General features: G+C 23.0%; 4 protein-coding genes across 4 annotated transcripts; 2 read left to right on the top strand and 2 right to left on the bottom strand.

Moving 5' to 3' along the window:
* Positions 1–2,178: 2,178 nt before the first annotated feature.
* MKS88_004846 (GPI mannosyltransferase 1) lies at positions 2,179–3,957 on the bottom strand (the record flags this gene model as incomplete). Its single annotated transcript, XM_067218056.1, has 4 exons — positions 2,179–2,241; positions 2,378–2,476; positions 2,826–2,943; positions 3,398–3,957. The coding sequence occupies 4 exons, from the start codon at positions 3,955–3,957 to the stop codon at positions 2,179–2,181; spliced, it is 840 nt and encodes a 279-aa protein (XP_067071227.1).
* Positions 3,958–7,429: 3,472 nt separating this feature from the next.
* On the top strand, positions 7,430–9,229 carry MKS88_004845 (uncharacterized protein; the record flags this gene model as incomplete). The annotated part of the gene is made up of 3 exons (XM_067218055.1): positions 7,430–8,741; positions 8,907–8,960; positions 9,135–9,229. 3 exons carry the CDS (start codon positions 7,430–7,432, stop codon positions 9,227–9,229), a joined length of 1,461 nt encoding a protein of 486 aa, XP_067071226.1.
* A 2,644-nt stretch (positions 9,230–11,873) lies between these two features.
* Positions 11,874–15,734, top strand: MKS88_004844 (kelch protein; the record flags this gene model as incomplete). Its single annotated transcript, XM_067218054.1, has 1 exon — positions 11,874–15,734. The coding sequence occupies one exon, from the start codon at positions 11,874–11,876 to the stop codon at positions 15,732–15,734; it is 3,861 nt and encodes a 1,286-aa protein (XP_067071225.1).
* Positions 15,735–16,866: 1,132 nt separating this feature from the next.
* Positions 16,867–18,033, bottom strand: MKS88_004843 (uncharacterized protein; the record flags this gene model as incomplete). The annotated part of the gene is made up of 1 exon (XM_067218053.1): positions 16,867–18,033. The coding sequence occupies one exon, from the start codon at positions 18,031–18,033 to the stop codon at positions 16,867–16,869; it is 1,167 nt and encodes a 388-aa protein (XP_067071224.1).
* Positions 18,034–19,041: the final 1,008 nt, after the last annotated feature.

Raw genomic sequence — 19,041 nt, 5'->3', positions numbered from 1 at the left:
AAATTACGTGTGCAAGGATGTAACATTTAAAAATGTTACAAAAATAAATGTAAAAAATATGTCTATACTGGAGGGTCAGCAAAAAAAAACAAAAAAAAAAAAAACATATTTTTTTGAAAATTTTTGAGTGGAAATTTTACTTTATATTCGAAAAAAATATTAATTCATTAAAAATTAATTGAATAAGAGATAAGAAAAGGAAAAAAAGTAAAAAAGGGAAAAAACGAAAATAAAGCAAAAAGAGCAAATAAAAGCAAATAACATGCAGGGCATTTATTTTTTTAATTAAAATACTAAACACATATGTAATGTTACATGTACTGTTCAGAATAAATCTGTTGTTATATAATAATTCATAAGCTATTAAAAAAAAAAAATAAAATAAGGAAAAAAGAAAAAATAAAGGGAAAAAATTATGCAACAAATTAAGGTATTTTTAACAAAAAAAAAAAAAAATTTTAAATAAGGAACATTACCCTTTTAATTATATCAGTTATACTCATTATGTTAAGTTCTTTTTTCTTTCTTTTTTTTTTTTTTTTCTTGCAACATCAGTATATTGTATTGCTGTCTAGGCGTAAAACATGTGCAATAAATACCTGAGCATGTAAGGTTTTTCTTTCTTTTGTTTTTTTTTATTTTTAAATTTATATTCGGCTAGAATAAAATTTTGAATAAAAATTATATATATAAAAATATTTTATTTCCAAAATTCGAATATATATAGTATGTTAAGAATAACTTAAGTTTATCTCTCATACTATTAACAGATTAAGAAACAAGTAGCAGATTAAAAAAATGATAGAAAACAAAGCAAAAAAGCATATAATAAAATACAATTTAATGTGCAAAAATTAGAATCTTCATATATAAGTATAGTTTATTAGAAAGGAATATTATATATATAAAAATGTTAAATTTTTTTTGTGTTAAAAGGAAAAACAGTATATATATATATATATATATATAATTATGCAAATAAAGAAAAATAAAAACACAAAAAAAAAAAATAAAAATAAATGGTCCTACGGTTAAAGAAAAATATTCTTGTTTTTTAACTTGTTTTTGTCTTTTCTTCCTTATAATGCATATACATAAAAACCCAACATATTGTCATCTCAGATATAACGAATAAAATGGAAGAATAAAACAACTACAAATATTTAAAAAAAAAAAAAATAAAATAATGGTAACCATAATGAAGTACAGTAAATGATTTTTCTATTATATATACATATACATATACATAATTTCTAATTATTTAAAAAGATATTAAATTTATACTTTCAGAAAAGAGTTATATCCCTTAAATTCAAGATAGTACGCCCACAAAAGCCAATATGACTACAAAGATAAGAAATATGGAAAGTTCATTGTCCCCAATATGTACACACACACACATACATACATACATACATACATACATACATACATACATGTAACTAGGTATTTATTTCCCTATTTAATGTAAAAGAAAAATCAATAAAAATGCAAAAGAAAAGAAAAAAAAAATTTATTCTAAATTTTAGTCTAACCTTCGATAAGACAAAAAAAAGCACTGCACACATGATAAGGGCCAAATTTCTCTGTTAAAATGCAATGAAAAAAAAGGTTAGACACACGTGTATGTGCATATATATATATATGTAACTATATATTTATATATTAGGGGAGATATTATATGACCACATTTATTTGATTTAAGACTGTTCACCCTTAATGAAACCACTCTCTTTTGGTACTCTTTGTTATTTTGTTATTCTCACCCTGTTTAAGGTTATGGAACATAGGACAATAGGCATAAATGGAAGGCACCATATAAAGTACTGAAAATAGTGATGGAGTAATATATATTACCAGAATACATATATATCATAAGAAAAAAAAAAAAGGGATAAAAAAAATAAAATGGAAATTATATTAAAATGATGAGAATATTTCTATATTCATTCAAAACACATTTTTTTCTTTTAATGAGAAGATAAGAATTTCAGACGAAATTTTCATTTAGTACGGAAATAAATTTTTTTAATTTACGGCTTTTTATAAATGTATTTTTTTTTATTTTTTTTAAGCATAAACAACTTAAAAAATGAGTGCCATTTATTTTATAATATAGGCACATAAAATATGTAATATATGTTACGGCAATTATTGTTGTAACAATAAAAATACTGGTTAAATAAAGATAGACTGGTCTTTTCGAATTTGACAAGGCACTGTATTTCTTCTTTTGTTTACCTGAGAGGTGCATACTTTATTCATAGCAATAAACGCTATAGTCTTATATATATATATATATAAAAAAAAAAAAAAATATTACATGATTAACATAGGACACATTGGACATATATATTTATTCTTAATAATGTTTTACCTGTAAAAACATAGACAATTCCAAATTCACCTTAGCATATTTAAAACCAAATAATCCTACTAAAATAACTTGAGGCACAAATATTATTAGAGGTATAATCTGCAAAAAAAATTTTAAATTATTGTCATTGAATAAAACAGAAAAAGTGTTACTCTCTCTTTCTCTCTTCAGCATATACATATATATATATATATATACATACATACATACATACATGCATACATACATACATGCATACATACATACATACATACATACATACATACATGCATACGTACGTATTTACGCTACCTATATATGCATATAGCCTCGAAAATGAAGGTAAAGATGCAACATTAAACTAAAATACGTGCATAAATATAAAAACACGAATTACAACAAATGACAGGTAGTTTCATTTTATCTATGACAAATGAAAAAAGAAACAGATTTTTTATATCCATATTACCTTTGAGCTTTTTTCAATACTTAAGTACATAATGTAAAAAAAAAGGGAAAAATTATGTCTATGGTCCCTTCTAACTAAATGGTAAATGAATGATTCATACAAAAACTTACGCCCATATCTAGTATAAAAAAGGAAAAAAAAAAAAATAAAATAAAATATAATACAATATAATAAACAAGCCTGTATAAAAATAAAAGCAAGTCTGCTGGGAAGCAGAGTGTAGTATGTACAAAAACAGAAACTAATGCAAACAGATAAGAGAAAAAATATTCACAAGTAAAGTTGTATACAAAAGGACAAAAGCACATCCTTACAATGCATAAAAAATGCCGTTTAAGCTTAGGAACGTGAAAAAACTCCATGAAAAAAAAATTAATTGGTCATAGTTTAATTTAAATAATTCAACGAAGAATCGACTTAAAATATGAAAAATGTTAATAATTATGTTTGTTAACAAGTCGTTTTTTTTTTTTAGATGGAAAATTCTATTTTTTGATAAATAGTTTTTATTTAAATATAACATTAAGGGTAGAGAATAAATAATTGGGTAAATCTTAAAATTAACAGCTAACCCATAAAAAATAGCAGACAGACAAATTTTTTTTTGATAAATACAAAGTATTGTTAATAAAACAAATAAGCAAGGAATGGAATCTGAATTTCCCCTAAGAGATATGATGATGACTAACGGATTTAAGATCCATAAGTAAACATAAAATATATAATTTTTGCATTCAGGATATTTAATTTTTATAATTTTAATTATAATGATACTAACTAATAAATCTATGGATGAAAAGAGAATTTTCCCAAAAGAAAAATGAATGAAAATGTTTGGTAGCATTAAGTAAGCTAATAGAGGTGTGTATCTATACGTGTATCTATTATAAGGTGACTTATTATTTAATACATATCTTGCAGCATCGGAAAAAACATAATAATCAATATCCGTAAATTTTACATCTAAATTGTTATCTTGCCATAACCCATAGTAGTAAATTACTAAACGAATCAGAATTCCTAGAATATATATTAATCTTGTAAAAACAGTAGTGTTATTTATATACTTGCAGGAGTTGTCATTATTTATTTGGCCATTTAGTAACTGTTCTTGCAATCTATCAGATGCCATTTTAGAAGTGAATTATTTTTTACTCACATGCTTAGCTATATCCTTAGGAGCATTCGACTTATGTCTAAGAAAAAGGGAAGGTTAAGAAAATGAAGGTAACTCCTTGTAACTTTATGCGTGTTCACAAAGGCCATATGTACACACATATATATACATATAAGTATATGTGTCTATATAATACATATATGTGTGTATCTATATGTATATGTGTTTATATAATAAGTATATGTGTGTATATATGCATACCTTCCGCTTGTTCTAATATATTTACATTCCAATTATATATTAAGCACTTGAGTACACTTAAATCATATGTAGGGGAAGGGTGCTAGTTGTTCTTTTACCTAACAAAGATTTTACCCCTAGAAACAATTGTGTTCACCACATTTAGCTCTCATTTAAGCGATTAATTGTTAGTACAGGTAAAATGCCGCTTAATTATATATATATATATATATACTTTATTTATTTACTTATTCATTTATATATAATAAATGTCGTGAAGAAAAAGGCAAATTTTTTATTATTAAAGGATGGGGAATTAACGCCAAGATATAGAACTTTTTAATAAATAAAAAAAAAAAAAAAAAAAAAAAAGCGGCCTCCATGCCCACAAGATAAATTTAACGGTTAATGTTTAATATTTTATTTAATTAATTTTAACGGGTATATATATATATATATTTTTTTTTTTTATTTCGATTTTTGCGCACTTTATTTTTGGATGATAATATTTTATTATTCCAAAATATCAAAACATTTTGAAAGAAAAAAAAAAAAAAAAAAATTATTATTATTCAATTATCAAGATATAACATGTATTAATATTTTCATAAAATGATCATATTATTATAATACAGCCTACATTTCCGTAAAATTCTTTTTTATGCATTTTTACAAATTTTCTCACTTTAAGAATTAACAATGACGTAATTTTTTTTTTTTTTTAAATATGTTTATATTATAACAATAAATAGCAATTTAACTTACTGTTTTTTTGTTTTTTTTTTTTTTAAAAGTAAAATTTCTTTCTTTTATAAATAAAAATTGTTATTTGTATGTTGTATCATCATTATTTTATTTTCTGTATTTTAAGTTTTGTCAATTTAAATATGATCATACAATTTTCCATTTAGCTTCATATTACATTTTCTGATGATTTTATACCTAAAAAAAATGTTCTTTTTTCACGTGAATAATTATTCATATGTGCTTCTTTTATTGGCATTGTGTTATTCATTTAATATTCAAAAATAAAATTTTTTTTTCATTGAAAAGAAATAATTTTTTTGAAAGGATTTTTCCCTTGCAATGAGATTGTAACGGTATAAATGAAAAAAGGTAATTTGAATTTAGAAACTGGAAAATAAGTTTTATGGAATTCCACATTTTATGAAGAATAAATTTACCTTTTGTTTATCACGATAATGTGAAGATAGCGAAATATTTTTATATATATTATATATATCTATAATTACAAACTCATTTTACATGTAAGAAAAAACATGAACAAATAAACCCTGTATATAGGGTCATTTCCCTTTTTTTAAATATTTTTTAATTTTTGAATGATGATGATGTAATATTACTGATTATTTTGGCCAATTATTTAGTTTTTTTTTTTGAAAAAAATTAAATACACACATATACGTATATATATGAAAATTATATGATGGCTTAATCTTCTCTCTGACAAATTTTAAAAAATATTTACATTTTTCTCATATGAAAAGGGAATAGAAAAAGAAAAAAAAACATAATTTACCCCAATTTTTGTTTTTAAAATGTTATAATTATATCCTTTTATTCACATAAATTAAGAAGAACTGTAATCTGAAATTTGTTTTTGTTCGTTTTAATAATAAATGGGTAATCAGTATTTAGAGCATGCACTCCATTGTTCATTTTTGTGAATTCTCAATTACTATATAGCTATACATATATATATATATATATACGTACATATATACTGCTACATATATATGTATAAACATCCTTTGAAAAAAAGGTTCAGCTTTTTTTTCTTGAAACTTTTACTCATTGTATTATGATGCTATAATAACCGAATATACTGTTCCCACAGGAAACCACCAAAATTTTCCTTTTCTTACTCGAATATAAATTGAGGGGGAAAAAACAAAATCGTAAATAATAAGTGTGTACAGTATTTTTTTTATTTAGGATATATTTATCTTCTAAATGTCTTAATCTTATATTAGGAACAATTTTGTTAACAATGAAGGGGAAAAAAAAAAAAAAAAAAAAAATCAAATTAACAATCATTCTTAGAATACGTCAACATTTCATTTTTGCATATTGATTTTTCATATTTTTTATTTTTGGACTTTTCCATTTATGTGCGTTCAACAGAATGTAAGGTAGTTTGTTATTTTTATTCATATTTTATTCTTAATTTATTCTTTTTTTATTCTTTTGTTCTTTTATTCTTTTTTTATTCTTTTTTTTTTTTTTCCCCTCATAATTAAGTACCTTTTCTTAATTATAATATACATTTATGAAAAAAATGTTGCGACAATGTATTTTTCTTTTTTCGGTAATGTATAACTTTTTTTTTTTTTTTTTTTTAATATATTACTGAGTGTAAAAATTAATCTAAAGAATAGAAATGTGATAACATGAGACAATTTTCGTTGATGTTCCAAATAAAGGTGAGTTAAAAAAAAAAAATACATATTATGTAACAATAATATATTATACGTAGTGAATATATATATATATGTATATATATATATATGCATATAAAACAAAGGTATATGATATTACGTAACATGAATATCGCAAAAAATATGTAAAATGTACTTACTGTTTTTTTTTTTTTCTTCTGTTCATTGATAATTAAATTACGAGGTATAAACTTTTACAAGTAGTACACTTAAACAGTCTACAAAAATAAAATAAATATACAATTTCAATTTACGCCTTTATCACAGTTATTTATGATTTTATTTATTATATAATAAAATATATAAAAGATGAAAATATAGTTGAAAAATTGTAGTAAAATAAAATGAATAAGAATTGACTCAGTTAAAGTAACAAGAGAATAACTGCTCATAAAGCGTTATATATTTATTTAAAAAAAAAAAAAAACAGAAAAGACGAAATTACTCTTGCTATTACTTGTTTATTTGTAATCACATGATCACAATGCTTAAAAATGCTCTTGTTCATGCTTTTGTAAGGAGCATTCTTTCAATCAAATGTATATATGTAAATCTCTCTCTATATATATTATATATGTGCATACATGTACATATGTTTGTTCCATTTTAATAATTTTTTTTAACTTCATGCATATTATTATTTACCCATTTTGCGCTTGCATAAACTTAAGGTAAAATGAATTAATCTAAGTAGATCTTATGGTACCTTTTTTTTTTTTTTTTTTTCTCCCTTTTGTATCGTCCATTTTTATAAATTTACGTGTATGTTCTTTTTTAAATGATCTATTATGATAACTCCAAGTGGTGAAAGAATTGACAATGAACGAAGATCTTGTTTCAAATATTTCGTAACACTTTTGTTTTTATTGTTCCTTATCCTAATCTTACGAAAACAAAAAGAAGAAGAAGATGAACTTAGTAATAGAAGTAAAATGAATTTAAGGCAAAATGAAAATTATAGGAATTTTGCATTTAGCTATTTAAGAGAAATTAGTTATTTAAAATATGATTCAGCTATATATATATCACCAAATAGAAAAATTGTTCCTAGTATAACATATATTAATGAATACACGATACATGTAGAAGGTTATGATAACATTTTACACAATTTCGAGAATTTATCGGTAGGTATAAATGAAGTAAATAATCATTTTTACATTTATGCGTCGGAGGGTAATAAAATTAAAAACAGTGTATGTAGAAATGAATATTACTCAGATGACTCATGTGCAACAATTAATACCATATTAGTAGACAAGTCCTTGTTTAAAAATATGCTAATTCCAAGTTGTAATGAAAAAGATAGTTTCTTTTGTTTTTTTGTTTTTGTACAATTAAAAAAAGATAAATGTTATAATTTTAATAATTTATCCTATTCATGTCATTTGAATAATATTGTAAAATCCCCTACTGTTTTTCAAATTAAAAATTATTGCTACGTAGTTATAGCTAGCTCAAAGGTACATAAAATATATGAATTTGTTCAGGTGCATTTACTAAATAATGAAATACCTTTTAATGAAAACACCCGGACCAAAGAAGTGGAAATAGTTACTCATTTTTGTGGACATTTATTAAATCAAATTGCAGCTATTGATGCAGTTAATGGTAGGTTGCTATTTATTCAACAGAACATATATACTAATGATAAAAATGAAAAAATCGAAAATGACCAAGAAAACGAAAATGAGCACAGTAGTGAAAATAGAAAGAATAGAGAAATTCAAGAAAATTATAAGACAAAAATTAATAAAGGAAAAAACGAAAAGGAGGATTATCTGAAATTTATGGAAAGTTATCCAATTAATAAATTTATTAAGAATGAAAATAACGGAAAACGCTTCAAATTTCAAATAAATTACTATTTAACCATAATAAAATTAAAACCAGAAAATACGGGTATAATTATATATGTGGAATATATGAAAAACAAACCAGAATTTGGTTTATTCCCTCCAATATATATAGCTTTCAATGAGCATTCAAATTTGTATTATATAGTGCAACATGAAAAAAATGGCTTTCTTAATTTTATTTTCATTTCTCCATCGACTATGTCCGTTTATTACACCTTAAAAATAAGAGAATTTTACACTGGTAAACGGAAAAATTGAGCGGGTTCATATGCACACACATGCTTCTCACCCTTTTTAGTATCATTTGTGATTTTATGTTTTTCATGTGTCATGTTTTGTGTTTTGTGTTTCACATTTTGTGCTTTATACTTTATGTTTCAAGTTCTCATTTTTTTTTTTTTATTAGGATGGTTACTAAATTCGGCCCAAGCATACGACAGCAAAGGATTAGTTCTGTTTGGTAATTTTATATCCATCCTGTTTAATTAATTAATTTATTTATTTATTTATTTATTTTACGCATATGTAGAATATGCTACAATTCATATTTAATTGCATATATACCTTGCAGGGTCAGAATATTTTAATACAAATATATACAAGTAAAAAAACATTTTTTCTTTGTTGTATGTAGGTGAATATCCACCATATGAAGACGAACTTCATGTTTGGGACATAAGAAATTTGCAACATAGAAAATATTTCGTAAATGTAATTAAAGCTTACTGAAATAATTAAATTTTATTATACTGATAGATTGACACATCACACAAACAACTTATATATTTCTTTCCTTTTTTTCTTTTAAATAAAATCATTTTTTTTTGTCCATAAAAATTTGGATTTATAAATTACGTAACAAACTTAATACATACTTAGTAAAAAAATATAGCTTTTTTTCTTTGTTTTTATGGCAATTTATATTTTTAATTTTTGAGAATATTATATGTGGGTATGTGAATATATATATATATATATATATATATATATATATATATGTTTGTGTATGTGTGTGCGCTCATGAGTAATCAATAATATTTGTATTATAACATGTGTTATTTTTTTGTCTACTAAACATTATATGCATAATATTAAGTTATGATTAAATTTTTTTTTTAAAGATATAACGAAGGGGCTGACGTAACCAATATTTAAGTAGAATTAAAAAGCCTTAATCCATCAATATAACAAGTTTTAAATTTTATTTATATATATATATATTTTTTTTTTTTTAGTGTACCTTTTTTTATTTAATATATGTATTTTTTATAATTTAATTAAAAATTCCATTATGCTCATTTAATAAAATAAATGTACAAGCAAGCAACAGAATTATAATTATAAAATAATTCTCGTATTATTTAGTACCAGGATATTTCAAAATGGTTCACGCATTATTTACGCTGAAGTGTCCTCTCTTCAAAGAGCTTTTTTTCCTTTTAATGTATATATATATATATAACCAATAGGTACATTAATAATGTAGAAGTGGTATTTATCTTTTACAAAGAAAATGTTGCATACGAAAAAAAAAAAAAAAAAAAAACATTTACAAGGATGTTCATGGGAGATAACGTAGTAGTACACCTAACTACCAACTTTTTTCAAAATAAAGGAAATTTAATATTTAAAAATATTTTTTTTAAGGTTTTTCACCTTTTTCATATATATGTTTTTATCATATATATATTTACAAACAAATATACATAAATAAATTTTCATTTACTATACACAATTTTGCTAAACATGTCTAAACTCCAATTTAAGCATCCTTCGATTTTATTTTTAATTATTTTCATTTATTCGTGTCATATATTCTTATGTATATTTACTTAGTTTATTTGGAGCTTGTGAAATGATAAAAAGTAACAAATGTATAACATTGTAAACGTTTGAAGACACTGGAAATAAAAATTAAAAATGGAACATTATTAAAAAAACACTATTTACATTATTCCCTTAATTTACAAAAATAGTACAATTTATTTTTTTCTTATTTCGAAATTTATTTCTACTTAAAAATTATAAAAATTCTTGTTATCATTAAATTAAACAGCAAAAATTAGTTTAAAATTGTTTCTTTTTTTAGTTAAATATTTTTATTATGTTTTTTTTTTTCTTTCCGGGACATAAATTTAAACTAAACATTTTTTTTTTTATTCTGTTGAAAAAATTTATTTATTTCTAAAAATACCTTAAATGTTATGTTATATTACATATACATACGTATATATAATAATTAAAACTTCCTTATATTAAAATATTATATAAAAACCATTTAAATTAACAAAAAATATCAATTAATTTTCACAATAATTTCATTACTGAAATTATTTCTTCCTTTTATATTGTTTTATTTGAATAGTATGTTTTTTAAAAGAATACTTCAGCACAATACATATGCATATAAGTATTATGTTTATATATTTTTGTTTTGTTTTTTTTTTTTGTAATATGTACTTCATACGTACTAACTGAAAAAAAATATTTATGAATAAAATATATATTTTAAAAAAAAGTATGTTTGAAATTCTTCGAAGAATTTTTTTTTTTTAGTATGTCAATATGATACTTTGAAAAAAATATTACTTATAATATGTAGGTCTCATGTATATTTTATATATAAGAAAATTTAAATATTTTGCTGATTTTTTTTTTAAAATACTAATTTTATGCAACAAAATTGACACCATAGCATATATATATATATATATATATACGTACATTGGTTTTAGTTTTCTAATTAAATATATAAATTACATCCTCTAATGAAATTATTTTTTTTTTTATTATCCATTTTTAATTATCTATTTTTTTTTTTAATATCCATTTTTAATTATCTATTTATTTTTTAGTTATCCATTTTTAATTATTTTTTATTATCCATTTTTAATTATTTTTTATTATCTATTTTTATTTATTTTTTATTATCCATTTTTATTTATTTTTTATTATCTATATTTTATTATCTATTTTTTATTATCCAATATTAATTATTTATTTTTTATTATCCAATATTAATTATTTTTGTTTTATTATCCATTATTAATTATTTATTTTTTTATTATTTTTATATATATTTTTTTTTATTTCAGTGAATTCAAGCTTAAAAAATTTTAATTTTTGATTGAACAGCATGCAACTTAAAAAAAAATTTAAATAAAATAAGAAAATTTTTCATATATACATATAAATGTATTATATACATATATATGTGGTATATTGTATGTATTTGTATATATATATATACATATATATATATACGTAGATACATGTATACATTAATACATAAATATGTACATTCATACTTAAGTACAGATATGAAAACATCTCATATGTTTTCTGCTTGCATAAGTTCACCTGCCTTTTAAGTATGTCATTAACGCTATTTGGTAATGATAACAGGAGTAAACATATAGGAATAAATGCGCCCGCAGGACGGGTTGGACATTCTCTACATATTTATTATGAGTTGAGTTTAACAAATGTAAGTGATAGTTCTATAAAAGATAAAGAAGAGGATTATATATTTGAAAAAAAGTTGGAAACATTGAAACATTATGAACATAATAGAAGAAACGAAGGAAAATTTGATGATACAAATGAAGAAGAGCAAGAGCAACAAGAAGAAGACGAAGAACAAGAACAAGAACAAGAAGAACAAGAAGAACAAGAAGAACAAGAACAGCAACAACCAAATTATGAAAATACGGGCAACTGGAATGAAACTAGAACAAATGAGAATATTATTACCGAATGTTGTGCTGATACCCATAACTTTATGAAATATAACAAGTTGGGCAATAAGGAGTATAATAATAAATATATTTATGGAAAGTATAAAATAATAATATTTGGTGGTGGAATATTAGATGATGAATTTATAAAAAATTATTCGAATGAATATTTAATGAATGGAGGAGGATGTGGATTTTATAATAGTGAAAAAAGAAGTACAAATTATATGAATTGTAGTTCTATGAGTATAGAAAATTATTTACATAAAACTTTTAATGATATACATATATGCGAACAGGAAAATAGTAATTTTGAATGTTGGCAAAATATTAAGACATCGAATATACCAGACCCTAGAGCATTTCACGCCTCGTGTATTGTCAATTTAGGACTAAATGGAGTTTTTTTATTTATTCATGGAGGAAAAGTTAAAAATAATATATTAGCAGATGATACATTATATGCTTTAAATTTAAATAATCTTTCTTTTTATGATAATAGTAGTACATGTGCTAATCATAATACATTTGAATCAGTGGAACAGCAAGCATATGATACATATGAAAGCAGTGATAATAATAAGAATAATAATAAATATGAAGAGGAGAATGAAGAGAAAGAGCACACAACAAAGGATGATAATATAACTTGTAGCAGTTACATGTACGAAGAAAAAAAATCAATTAATGGATCAAATAAAAAATGTTATAACAGCGAATATGATGAGGAATATAATTATAGTAATTTAAAGGAAAAAAATAAAATATCCAATTTTTATAAAAAGGTTATTAAGATGGATATTAAAAGGTCTAAGAAAAAAGAAGTAATAAAAGGAGAAAGTGTATGCAGAGATACTGTTGTAACTGATGAAAATCTTAAGGCGTCAATTCTGAATAGAAGTAACAATATTAGTCAATCCTTTGATAACGATAATAATAGTACTACTACATCATTTCTCTTGAACGAAAAGGGAAATGTTGATATGTTTGTACTAGAAAAGGAGCATGCCTATGAGAATAGTAGTTGTATTAATGGAACCAATGGTGGTAATGGGTACGAAAAAAAGGAGAAACAACAAGAAGATAAGAAAGAAGAGGAGGAAGACAAAAGCAAAAACAATCTATTAAATAATTTAATTAATAAAAAGAAAAGACGTGTATCATCATCGTCCTATTTATGTTCTGCTTCAAATGTGTCTAGTTCATCTGCCTCTTCTTCATTGTCTTCTACTTCCTCTAATTCTTTTGTACCGTATGAATCTCATTTATATCGAACAAACTTATATCTTAATAAAAGTAACAACGAATATGATAATTACAACAGTAATAATGTTCTTGTAAATTCTCGAGTCCCAGTTGAAAGTTTACTTTTAAGAAAAACAACATCATCTTGTAGTGAAGCATTTGACGATACGAATAATAATTGTACCTCCAATTCAATAAAAGTAAAAAGAAAATGGATGAAAATAACAACAGTAGGAAGTAAACCTAATAGCAGATATGGTCATACTTTGGATTTTTTATATCCACATTTAGTTTTATTTGGTGGTAATGAGAAGGTAGGGGATGAAGAAAATTTTTATTGCAAAAATGATCTTTGGGTATTAAATATAGAAAATTGTAAAATAAAATATAAAAAAAAAACAAAACAAAATAAAACAAAAAATAGTAAAATTTTTTATTTTACTTGGCAAGAAATTGAATACAAATCTATTTCTCCCTTAGGAAGATATTTTCATTCAACAAGTATATGGTATGATAAAAAAAAGAAAAAAAATAATTTAATTTTATATGGAGGAAAAGTGAAGAATAAAACAAATAGTAGTAGGTTATTTTCGTTACATAAAAATGGAAATAATTGGTACTGGAATATTTTACCAGTTTATATTGATAACTTAAATGAAAATAGAGCATATCATTCAATAGTTTGTATTCGTAATTATATATTTATTATTGGTGGAGAAGAGTATACTTATAAATATATAGAAAAAATGCCTTCTGCTTTATACTCTTTTGAAACCAAGAAGTTTCAGTACATCAATGATTTTACTGCAAAAGCATGCTTAAAATGTTTTGCAAAAGATGATACTATTTACACCTGGGGAGGATTTACTGATATTCCATGTAATAATGAGAATTGTTTTCCTAATAATTTTGTACTATTAGATATAAATCTACATATTTTATGTATACAGATGAAGGATGGCTTATATGATGAATATGATGAAAAATCGAGCCTAGTTATTAAGGCAGAAGTTGATTCAGATGATAATAATATTTATAATAGGATTAATGAAAAAATTCAAAAAATAGAAAATAAGAAAATAGAATTAGAAAAGGATATGTTGTATCAAATAAAATTAAATAATAATATGAGCTATCGTATAAAATCTCAAATGATACAATATGAAAGGTTGGTACATTTGTTAAATGTTAAACAAAGGCAAAATTCGCATTTATTAAATTTATTGAAAAGGCAAAGTTTGCATCTAATTAACAACAATGGAAATGTAAGTAGTAATGACATCAATATGTACAATGATAGTAATATTAATGCAATAATAAATAACAGTAGCATGGACAGTAATATTATTAATTACATAAGTCATAACAATGAGGAGTTTTTTAAAATAGATATTAATGAAAATGTAAATGAAAATTTAATGAAACTTTCAAATCTCCACATGCATCAGATACATAATAATAATAATTGCCCAAATAACGATTATGAATGTAATGCAATAGTAAATCAGGATTTTCAAGGCAAAAATATGATGAATATGAATCAAGTGGGTTTAACAGATTTTACGACTTACAAAAACATGCTAAATAATAATGAAAAAATACAAAGTATTCCATTTACAGACAGCACAAATGAAAAGGAAAAAAATAATGAAGAATACGAATTTTCGCAGTTACGGTATGAACGAAGTTTTTCCAAAAATACAATATTTGATGCTAAAAATAATGAAAATGGTTATAATGAGCAAGTAAAAATCGAAGCATTGTGCAATATGCAACAAGAAGAGACATCCAAATTTCTGGATAAAACACAACATTGTTATTTAAACAAAACGCATAATACGGAAATAAATAATTCCCTTTGTAATGAATATAAAAATGATTATTCCATCTGTGTAGGTAACAAATTAAATTATACAAACAGTTCACCTGATATGTTTATAAATAATAGTTTTAATTTTATGAACAATAATTTCACAAGTCATGTAGACAACATTTCTGCAAATATTCCGAAGGATATCAACAGCAATATAGTGCTTGGTAGTTCTTCATCTACTAATAGGGATATTATTTATAATGAAAATGAAAATTATAGTTCAATAAAATATGCTGCACATGAAAACACACAAGTTAAAACGGAAATAAAATATACAGATAGAGAACCATCAAATCAAAGAGTTCGCCGAAAAACGGCTGAAAGATGTTTGAAATTAATTGAACAAGATATGTTAAATAGAAAGTTGAGTGAAAAATAGCTAGAAAAAAAAAAAAAAAAAAAATATAATAATAATTACATGTTGCTACACCAATTTTTACGCATATTTATACAAGTTTGCACACACGCAAATTTTTATTATTTTTTTAAAAAATAATTTTAGAATTATATAAAACCGTTATAATTCGTTTTATGCATTGTTTTGTAAAAAACTATTTTGTTTTATTCGTGTTAATTTTAATCGTCATATTTTTATATAAACAAAATGCATCATATTTTTCTTTCTTGTGATACAAAACATAACACATTTTATTTGTTTTATGTATATCCAAATTATCAAGTTAAACATAATTGATAAAATTTCTTCAATTAGTAGAATATGAAAGAAAAAGGGAAATTAAAATCCATCGTCAGATGTTCACAACTTTAAATTAGGAAAATACGCATAAACTGTGTATATATATATACTTGCATATATATATACTTGTATATATATGTACATATATTTGTAATATGTACTTCCTTTTCTGTAAACATCCTGACTGCTATTTTAGGAGAGCCCAAAAAATCACACTAATTCTTTAAAGTCAAAACGCACTAACTCATTTCTGTGGTGCGTCAATAATCAATGCGATATATATATAATATATATATGTATATATATTTTCAAAATCATATTAAATATTCTCTTAATATTTCTTACTTCGGGGGAAAAGCCATTATTTCCAAAGTGTTCTTTTATTTGTGTTTTATTATATTTTAATTTATCATTAAACTTCACATTCATTTGATGAGTAAAAATCTTGCACTTGGCACTGGAAAATGTTCATATATTATTGCGGTTCACTCGAACTTTACTTTCCCGTATATTTATATGTTATAATTTTCTAAATTTGGAACAATCACTAAATTGTCTAGATTCATGGTAAGCCATAATTTTTTTAATGTACCTATTAAATAGCGTAGATTTTACACTAAGTTTCAACATAGAATCAGAAAAGTTTTGAAGAAAAATATTATTATTTAGTAATTCTTTCGGGAAAAAGCGTTCTTTTAAGAATACATGATTATCCACAAAATTAACTTTAATTAGGTATTTAATTGATAAATAACTACACAATATATTTGAATTTTTTATTTTATACATGTACCCATTAGATATAAATACATTTTTATTTTTTGTCAGCATTTTTTTTTTTTTTTTTTTTTCTCTCAAAATATATAGCCAATTTTTCATTTTTCAAAATTAACATTATTACATATTTGCAAATGCTACGGATATTCTTTTTACAAAAAATGGTGTTGTAATAATAAGGTTCTTTTTTTCTTTTATTATTTTTCTTTTTAACGTTTTTTAAAACAACAAGAGCGTAATTACAAACTGTTTTCACATATATGTTACATTTGCAGTTGTGTCTGTACAGCATTGTCCGTTGAAAACCTTTATATTTTACTGCGCTTGTACTGCAACTAGCAGTGGTAGTAATTGCGGTATTAGTTGTAACGGTATCAACATTCTTAGTCGGCACAGTAATTTGCTGAATAATATTAAGGGTTTTTTTAGGTTCATTTTTTGTATTTACCGCAGTACCATTACACAAAACTCTAGTTAAATATATAGTCCAGATATCTCGTACAATTTCCTTTTCATTTAAGTATAGATAGTTTTTCGTTATAAAGAAGAATAATGTTTCATATAAATAATAAAAATGGAAATTAAAGATGTCCATATAACTTCTAAAAATATGAACTAGAATTGTTAACTGATCAGATATAATAATGTGCAAAAAATGTATATTATTCTCACTTTTAATAAATTTGTATTTTGCTTCATTCAAATGTAATTTCCTATATATATTATTTTTATAATTAAAATTATTTTCATAACTACTATGGATGATGTTACTATTATTAGTAATATTACCACCATTGGTATCCTTGTTACTTATACTATTGATTATTATACTTAAGGAACTTACATATTTTAAAATAGGAATTTCAAAAGAATTAAATAAGGAATATCTGTAAATCTTTGCTTTTATTAGTGATTTTAAAATTATATTTATTTGATGTAAACTAAGATAATTTTTTCTGTTCTCAGCAATTCTTAACAAATTCTTATAAAAATAAACATTTTTATAATTTTTTAACACGCCACTTTGAATAATATTATGAAGATTATTAAAATTTTTATATTTGTTTTTACACGTTTTACTATTATTATTTGGTATCAGATCTTTATATTCATTTATAGACACATTTATTCTATTTTTCTCTTCACATAACAACATTCGATAGGCGTAGTAATTTGTTCTATTTATTTGTTGAAGCCTCAGCATATTTTATTCATATGAAAAACACACTTTCATGGCGTACTTTTATGAACATATATTTGTACATATAGATATAGATATTAATATACATATACATAATACATATAATATGAAATTGATTCATTCAAAAAGGGAAATGTTTCTTTATTCTACTTATTTTTTTAACATCCTGTTACGACATTTATTTTGTAGTTTATTGTAAACTTCGTGTAGAAAAAATACTGCTTGCATTGGGAACTACCTTTACAGTGGATAATATTTCAAGCCAGAGTTTATTACGTAATCATTTTTTCTGCATACATAATATTTGTTTTTTTTATAAAGTATTTCTTTCTTTAACATCTCTTTTGCATCTTGCTAATTATCAAGTTTTTTAAAGAAATGTTGATTTACATTTTGATATGAAATATCCTTTTATAAATTCTAAAATTTTTTTTTTTTTTTCAGTTTATTCCTTTTTTACGTAATTTTGTAAAAATTCAAATAACTGAAAAAAGGTTCCTCCTATTATTTGATTTCATTATTTTTTTTTTTTTTCTATTTTTCATAATGAGTATAATTATTTCTCATTCTCTTCTATTCCTCTTTACCTCTTAAACTATGATATATGAAACAACTTTTTTTTATATACAGTTATATACATATATGCTACATGTGAGAATATATATTTTTATTTTTTTTTTTATTACATAATATACGTAATAGGAATGTTATATTTTTTTTAGAATAAAATGAAAAATTCTGTTTTTTTTTTTTTTTTGTCAATTTTTTCCTAAATTGTTATATATAACTTTTTTTTCTATTTTTTTTTTTCGAGTTATTTGTGAGTAGCTTTTCATTTGGCATTGTATATTTCAAACTTAATACATTGAATCGGTAATATTTTTATTTTTCTTAAAATGAAAAAAGCTCGTCAATTAATTGCTATTCCCTAATATTTATAATTCTGCAGAAGTATAAAAAATCATTAACAATATGTAGTAATTATGTAGTTGTATAAAGAAACATGAAAAT

The sequence above is a fragment of the Plasmodium brasilianum genome, chromosome 13 (genome assembly GCF_023973825.1).
Source record: "Plasmodium brasilianum strain Bolivian I chromosome 13, whole genome shotgun sequence".
In the NCBI taxonomy this organism is placed as follows: Eukaryota; Apicomplexa; class Aconoidasida; order Haemosporida; family Plasmodiidae; genus Plasmodium; species Plasmodium brasilianum.
Note: the sequence above shows the minus strand (reverse complement) of the source record. Positions and strands in the feature narration are given on the sequence as shown.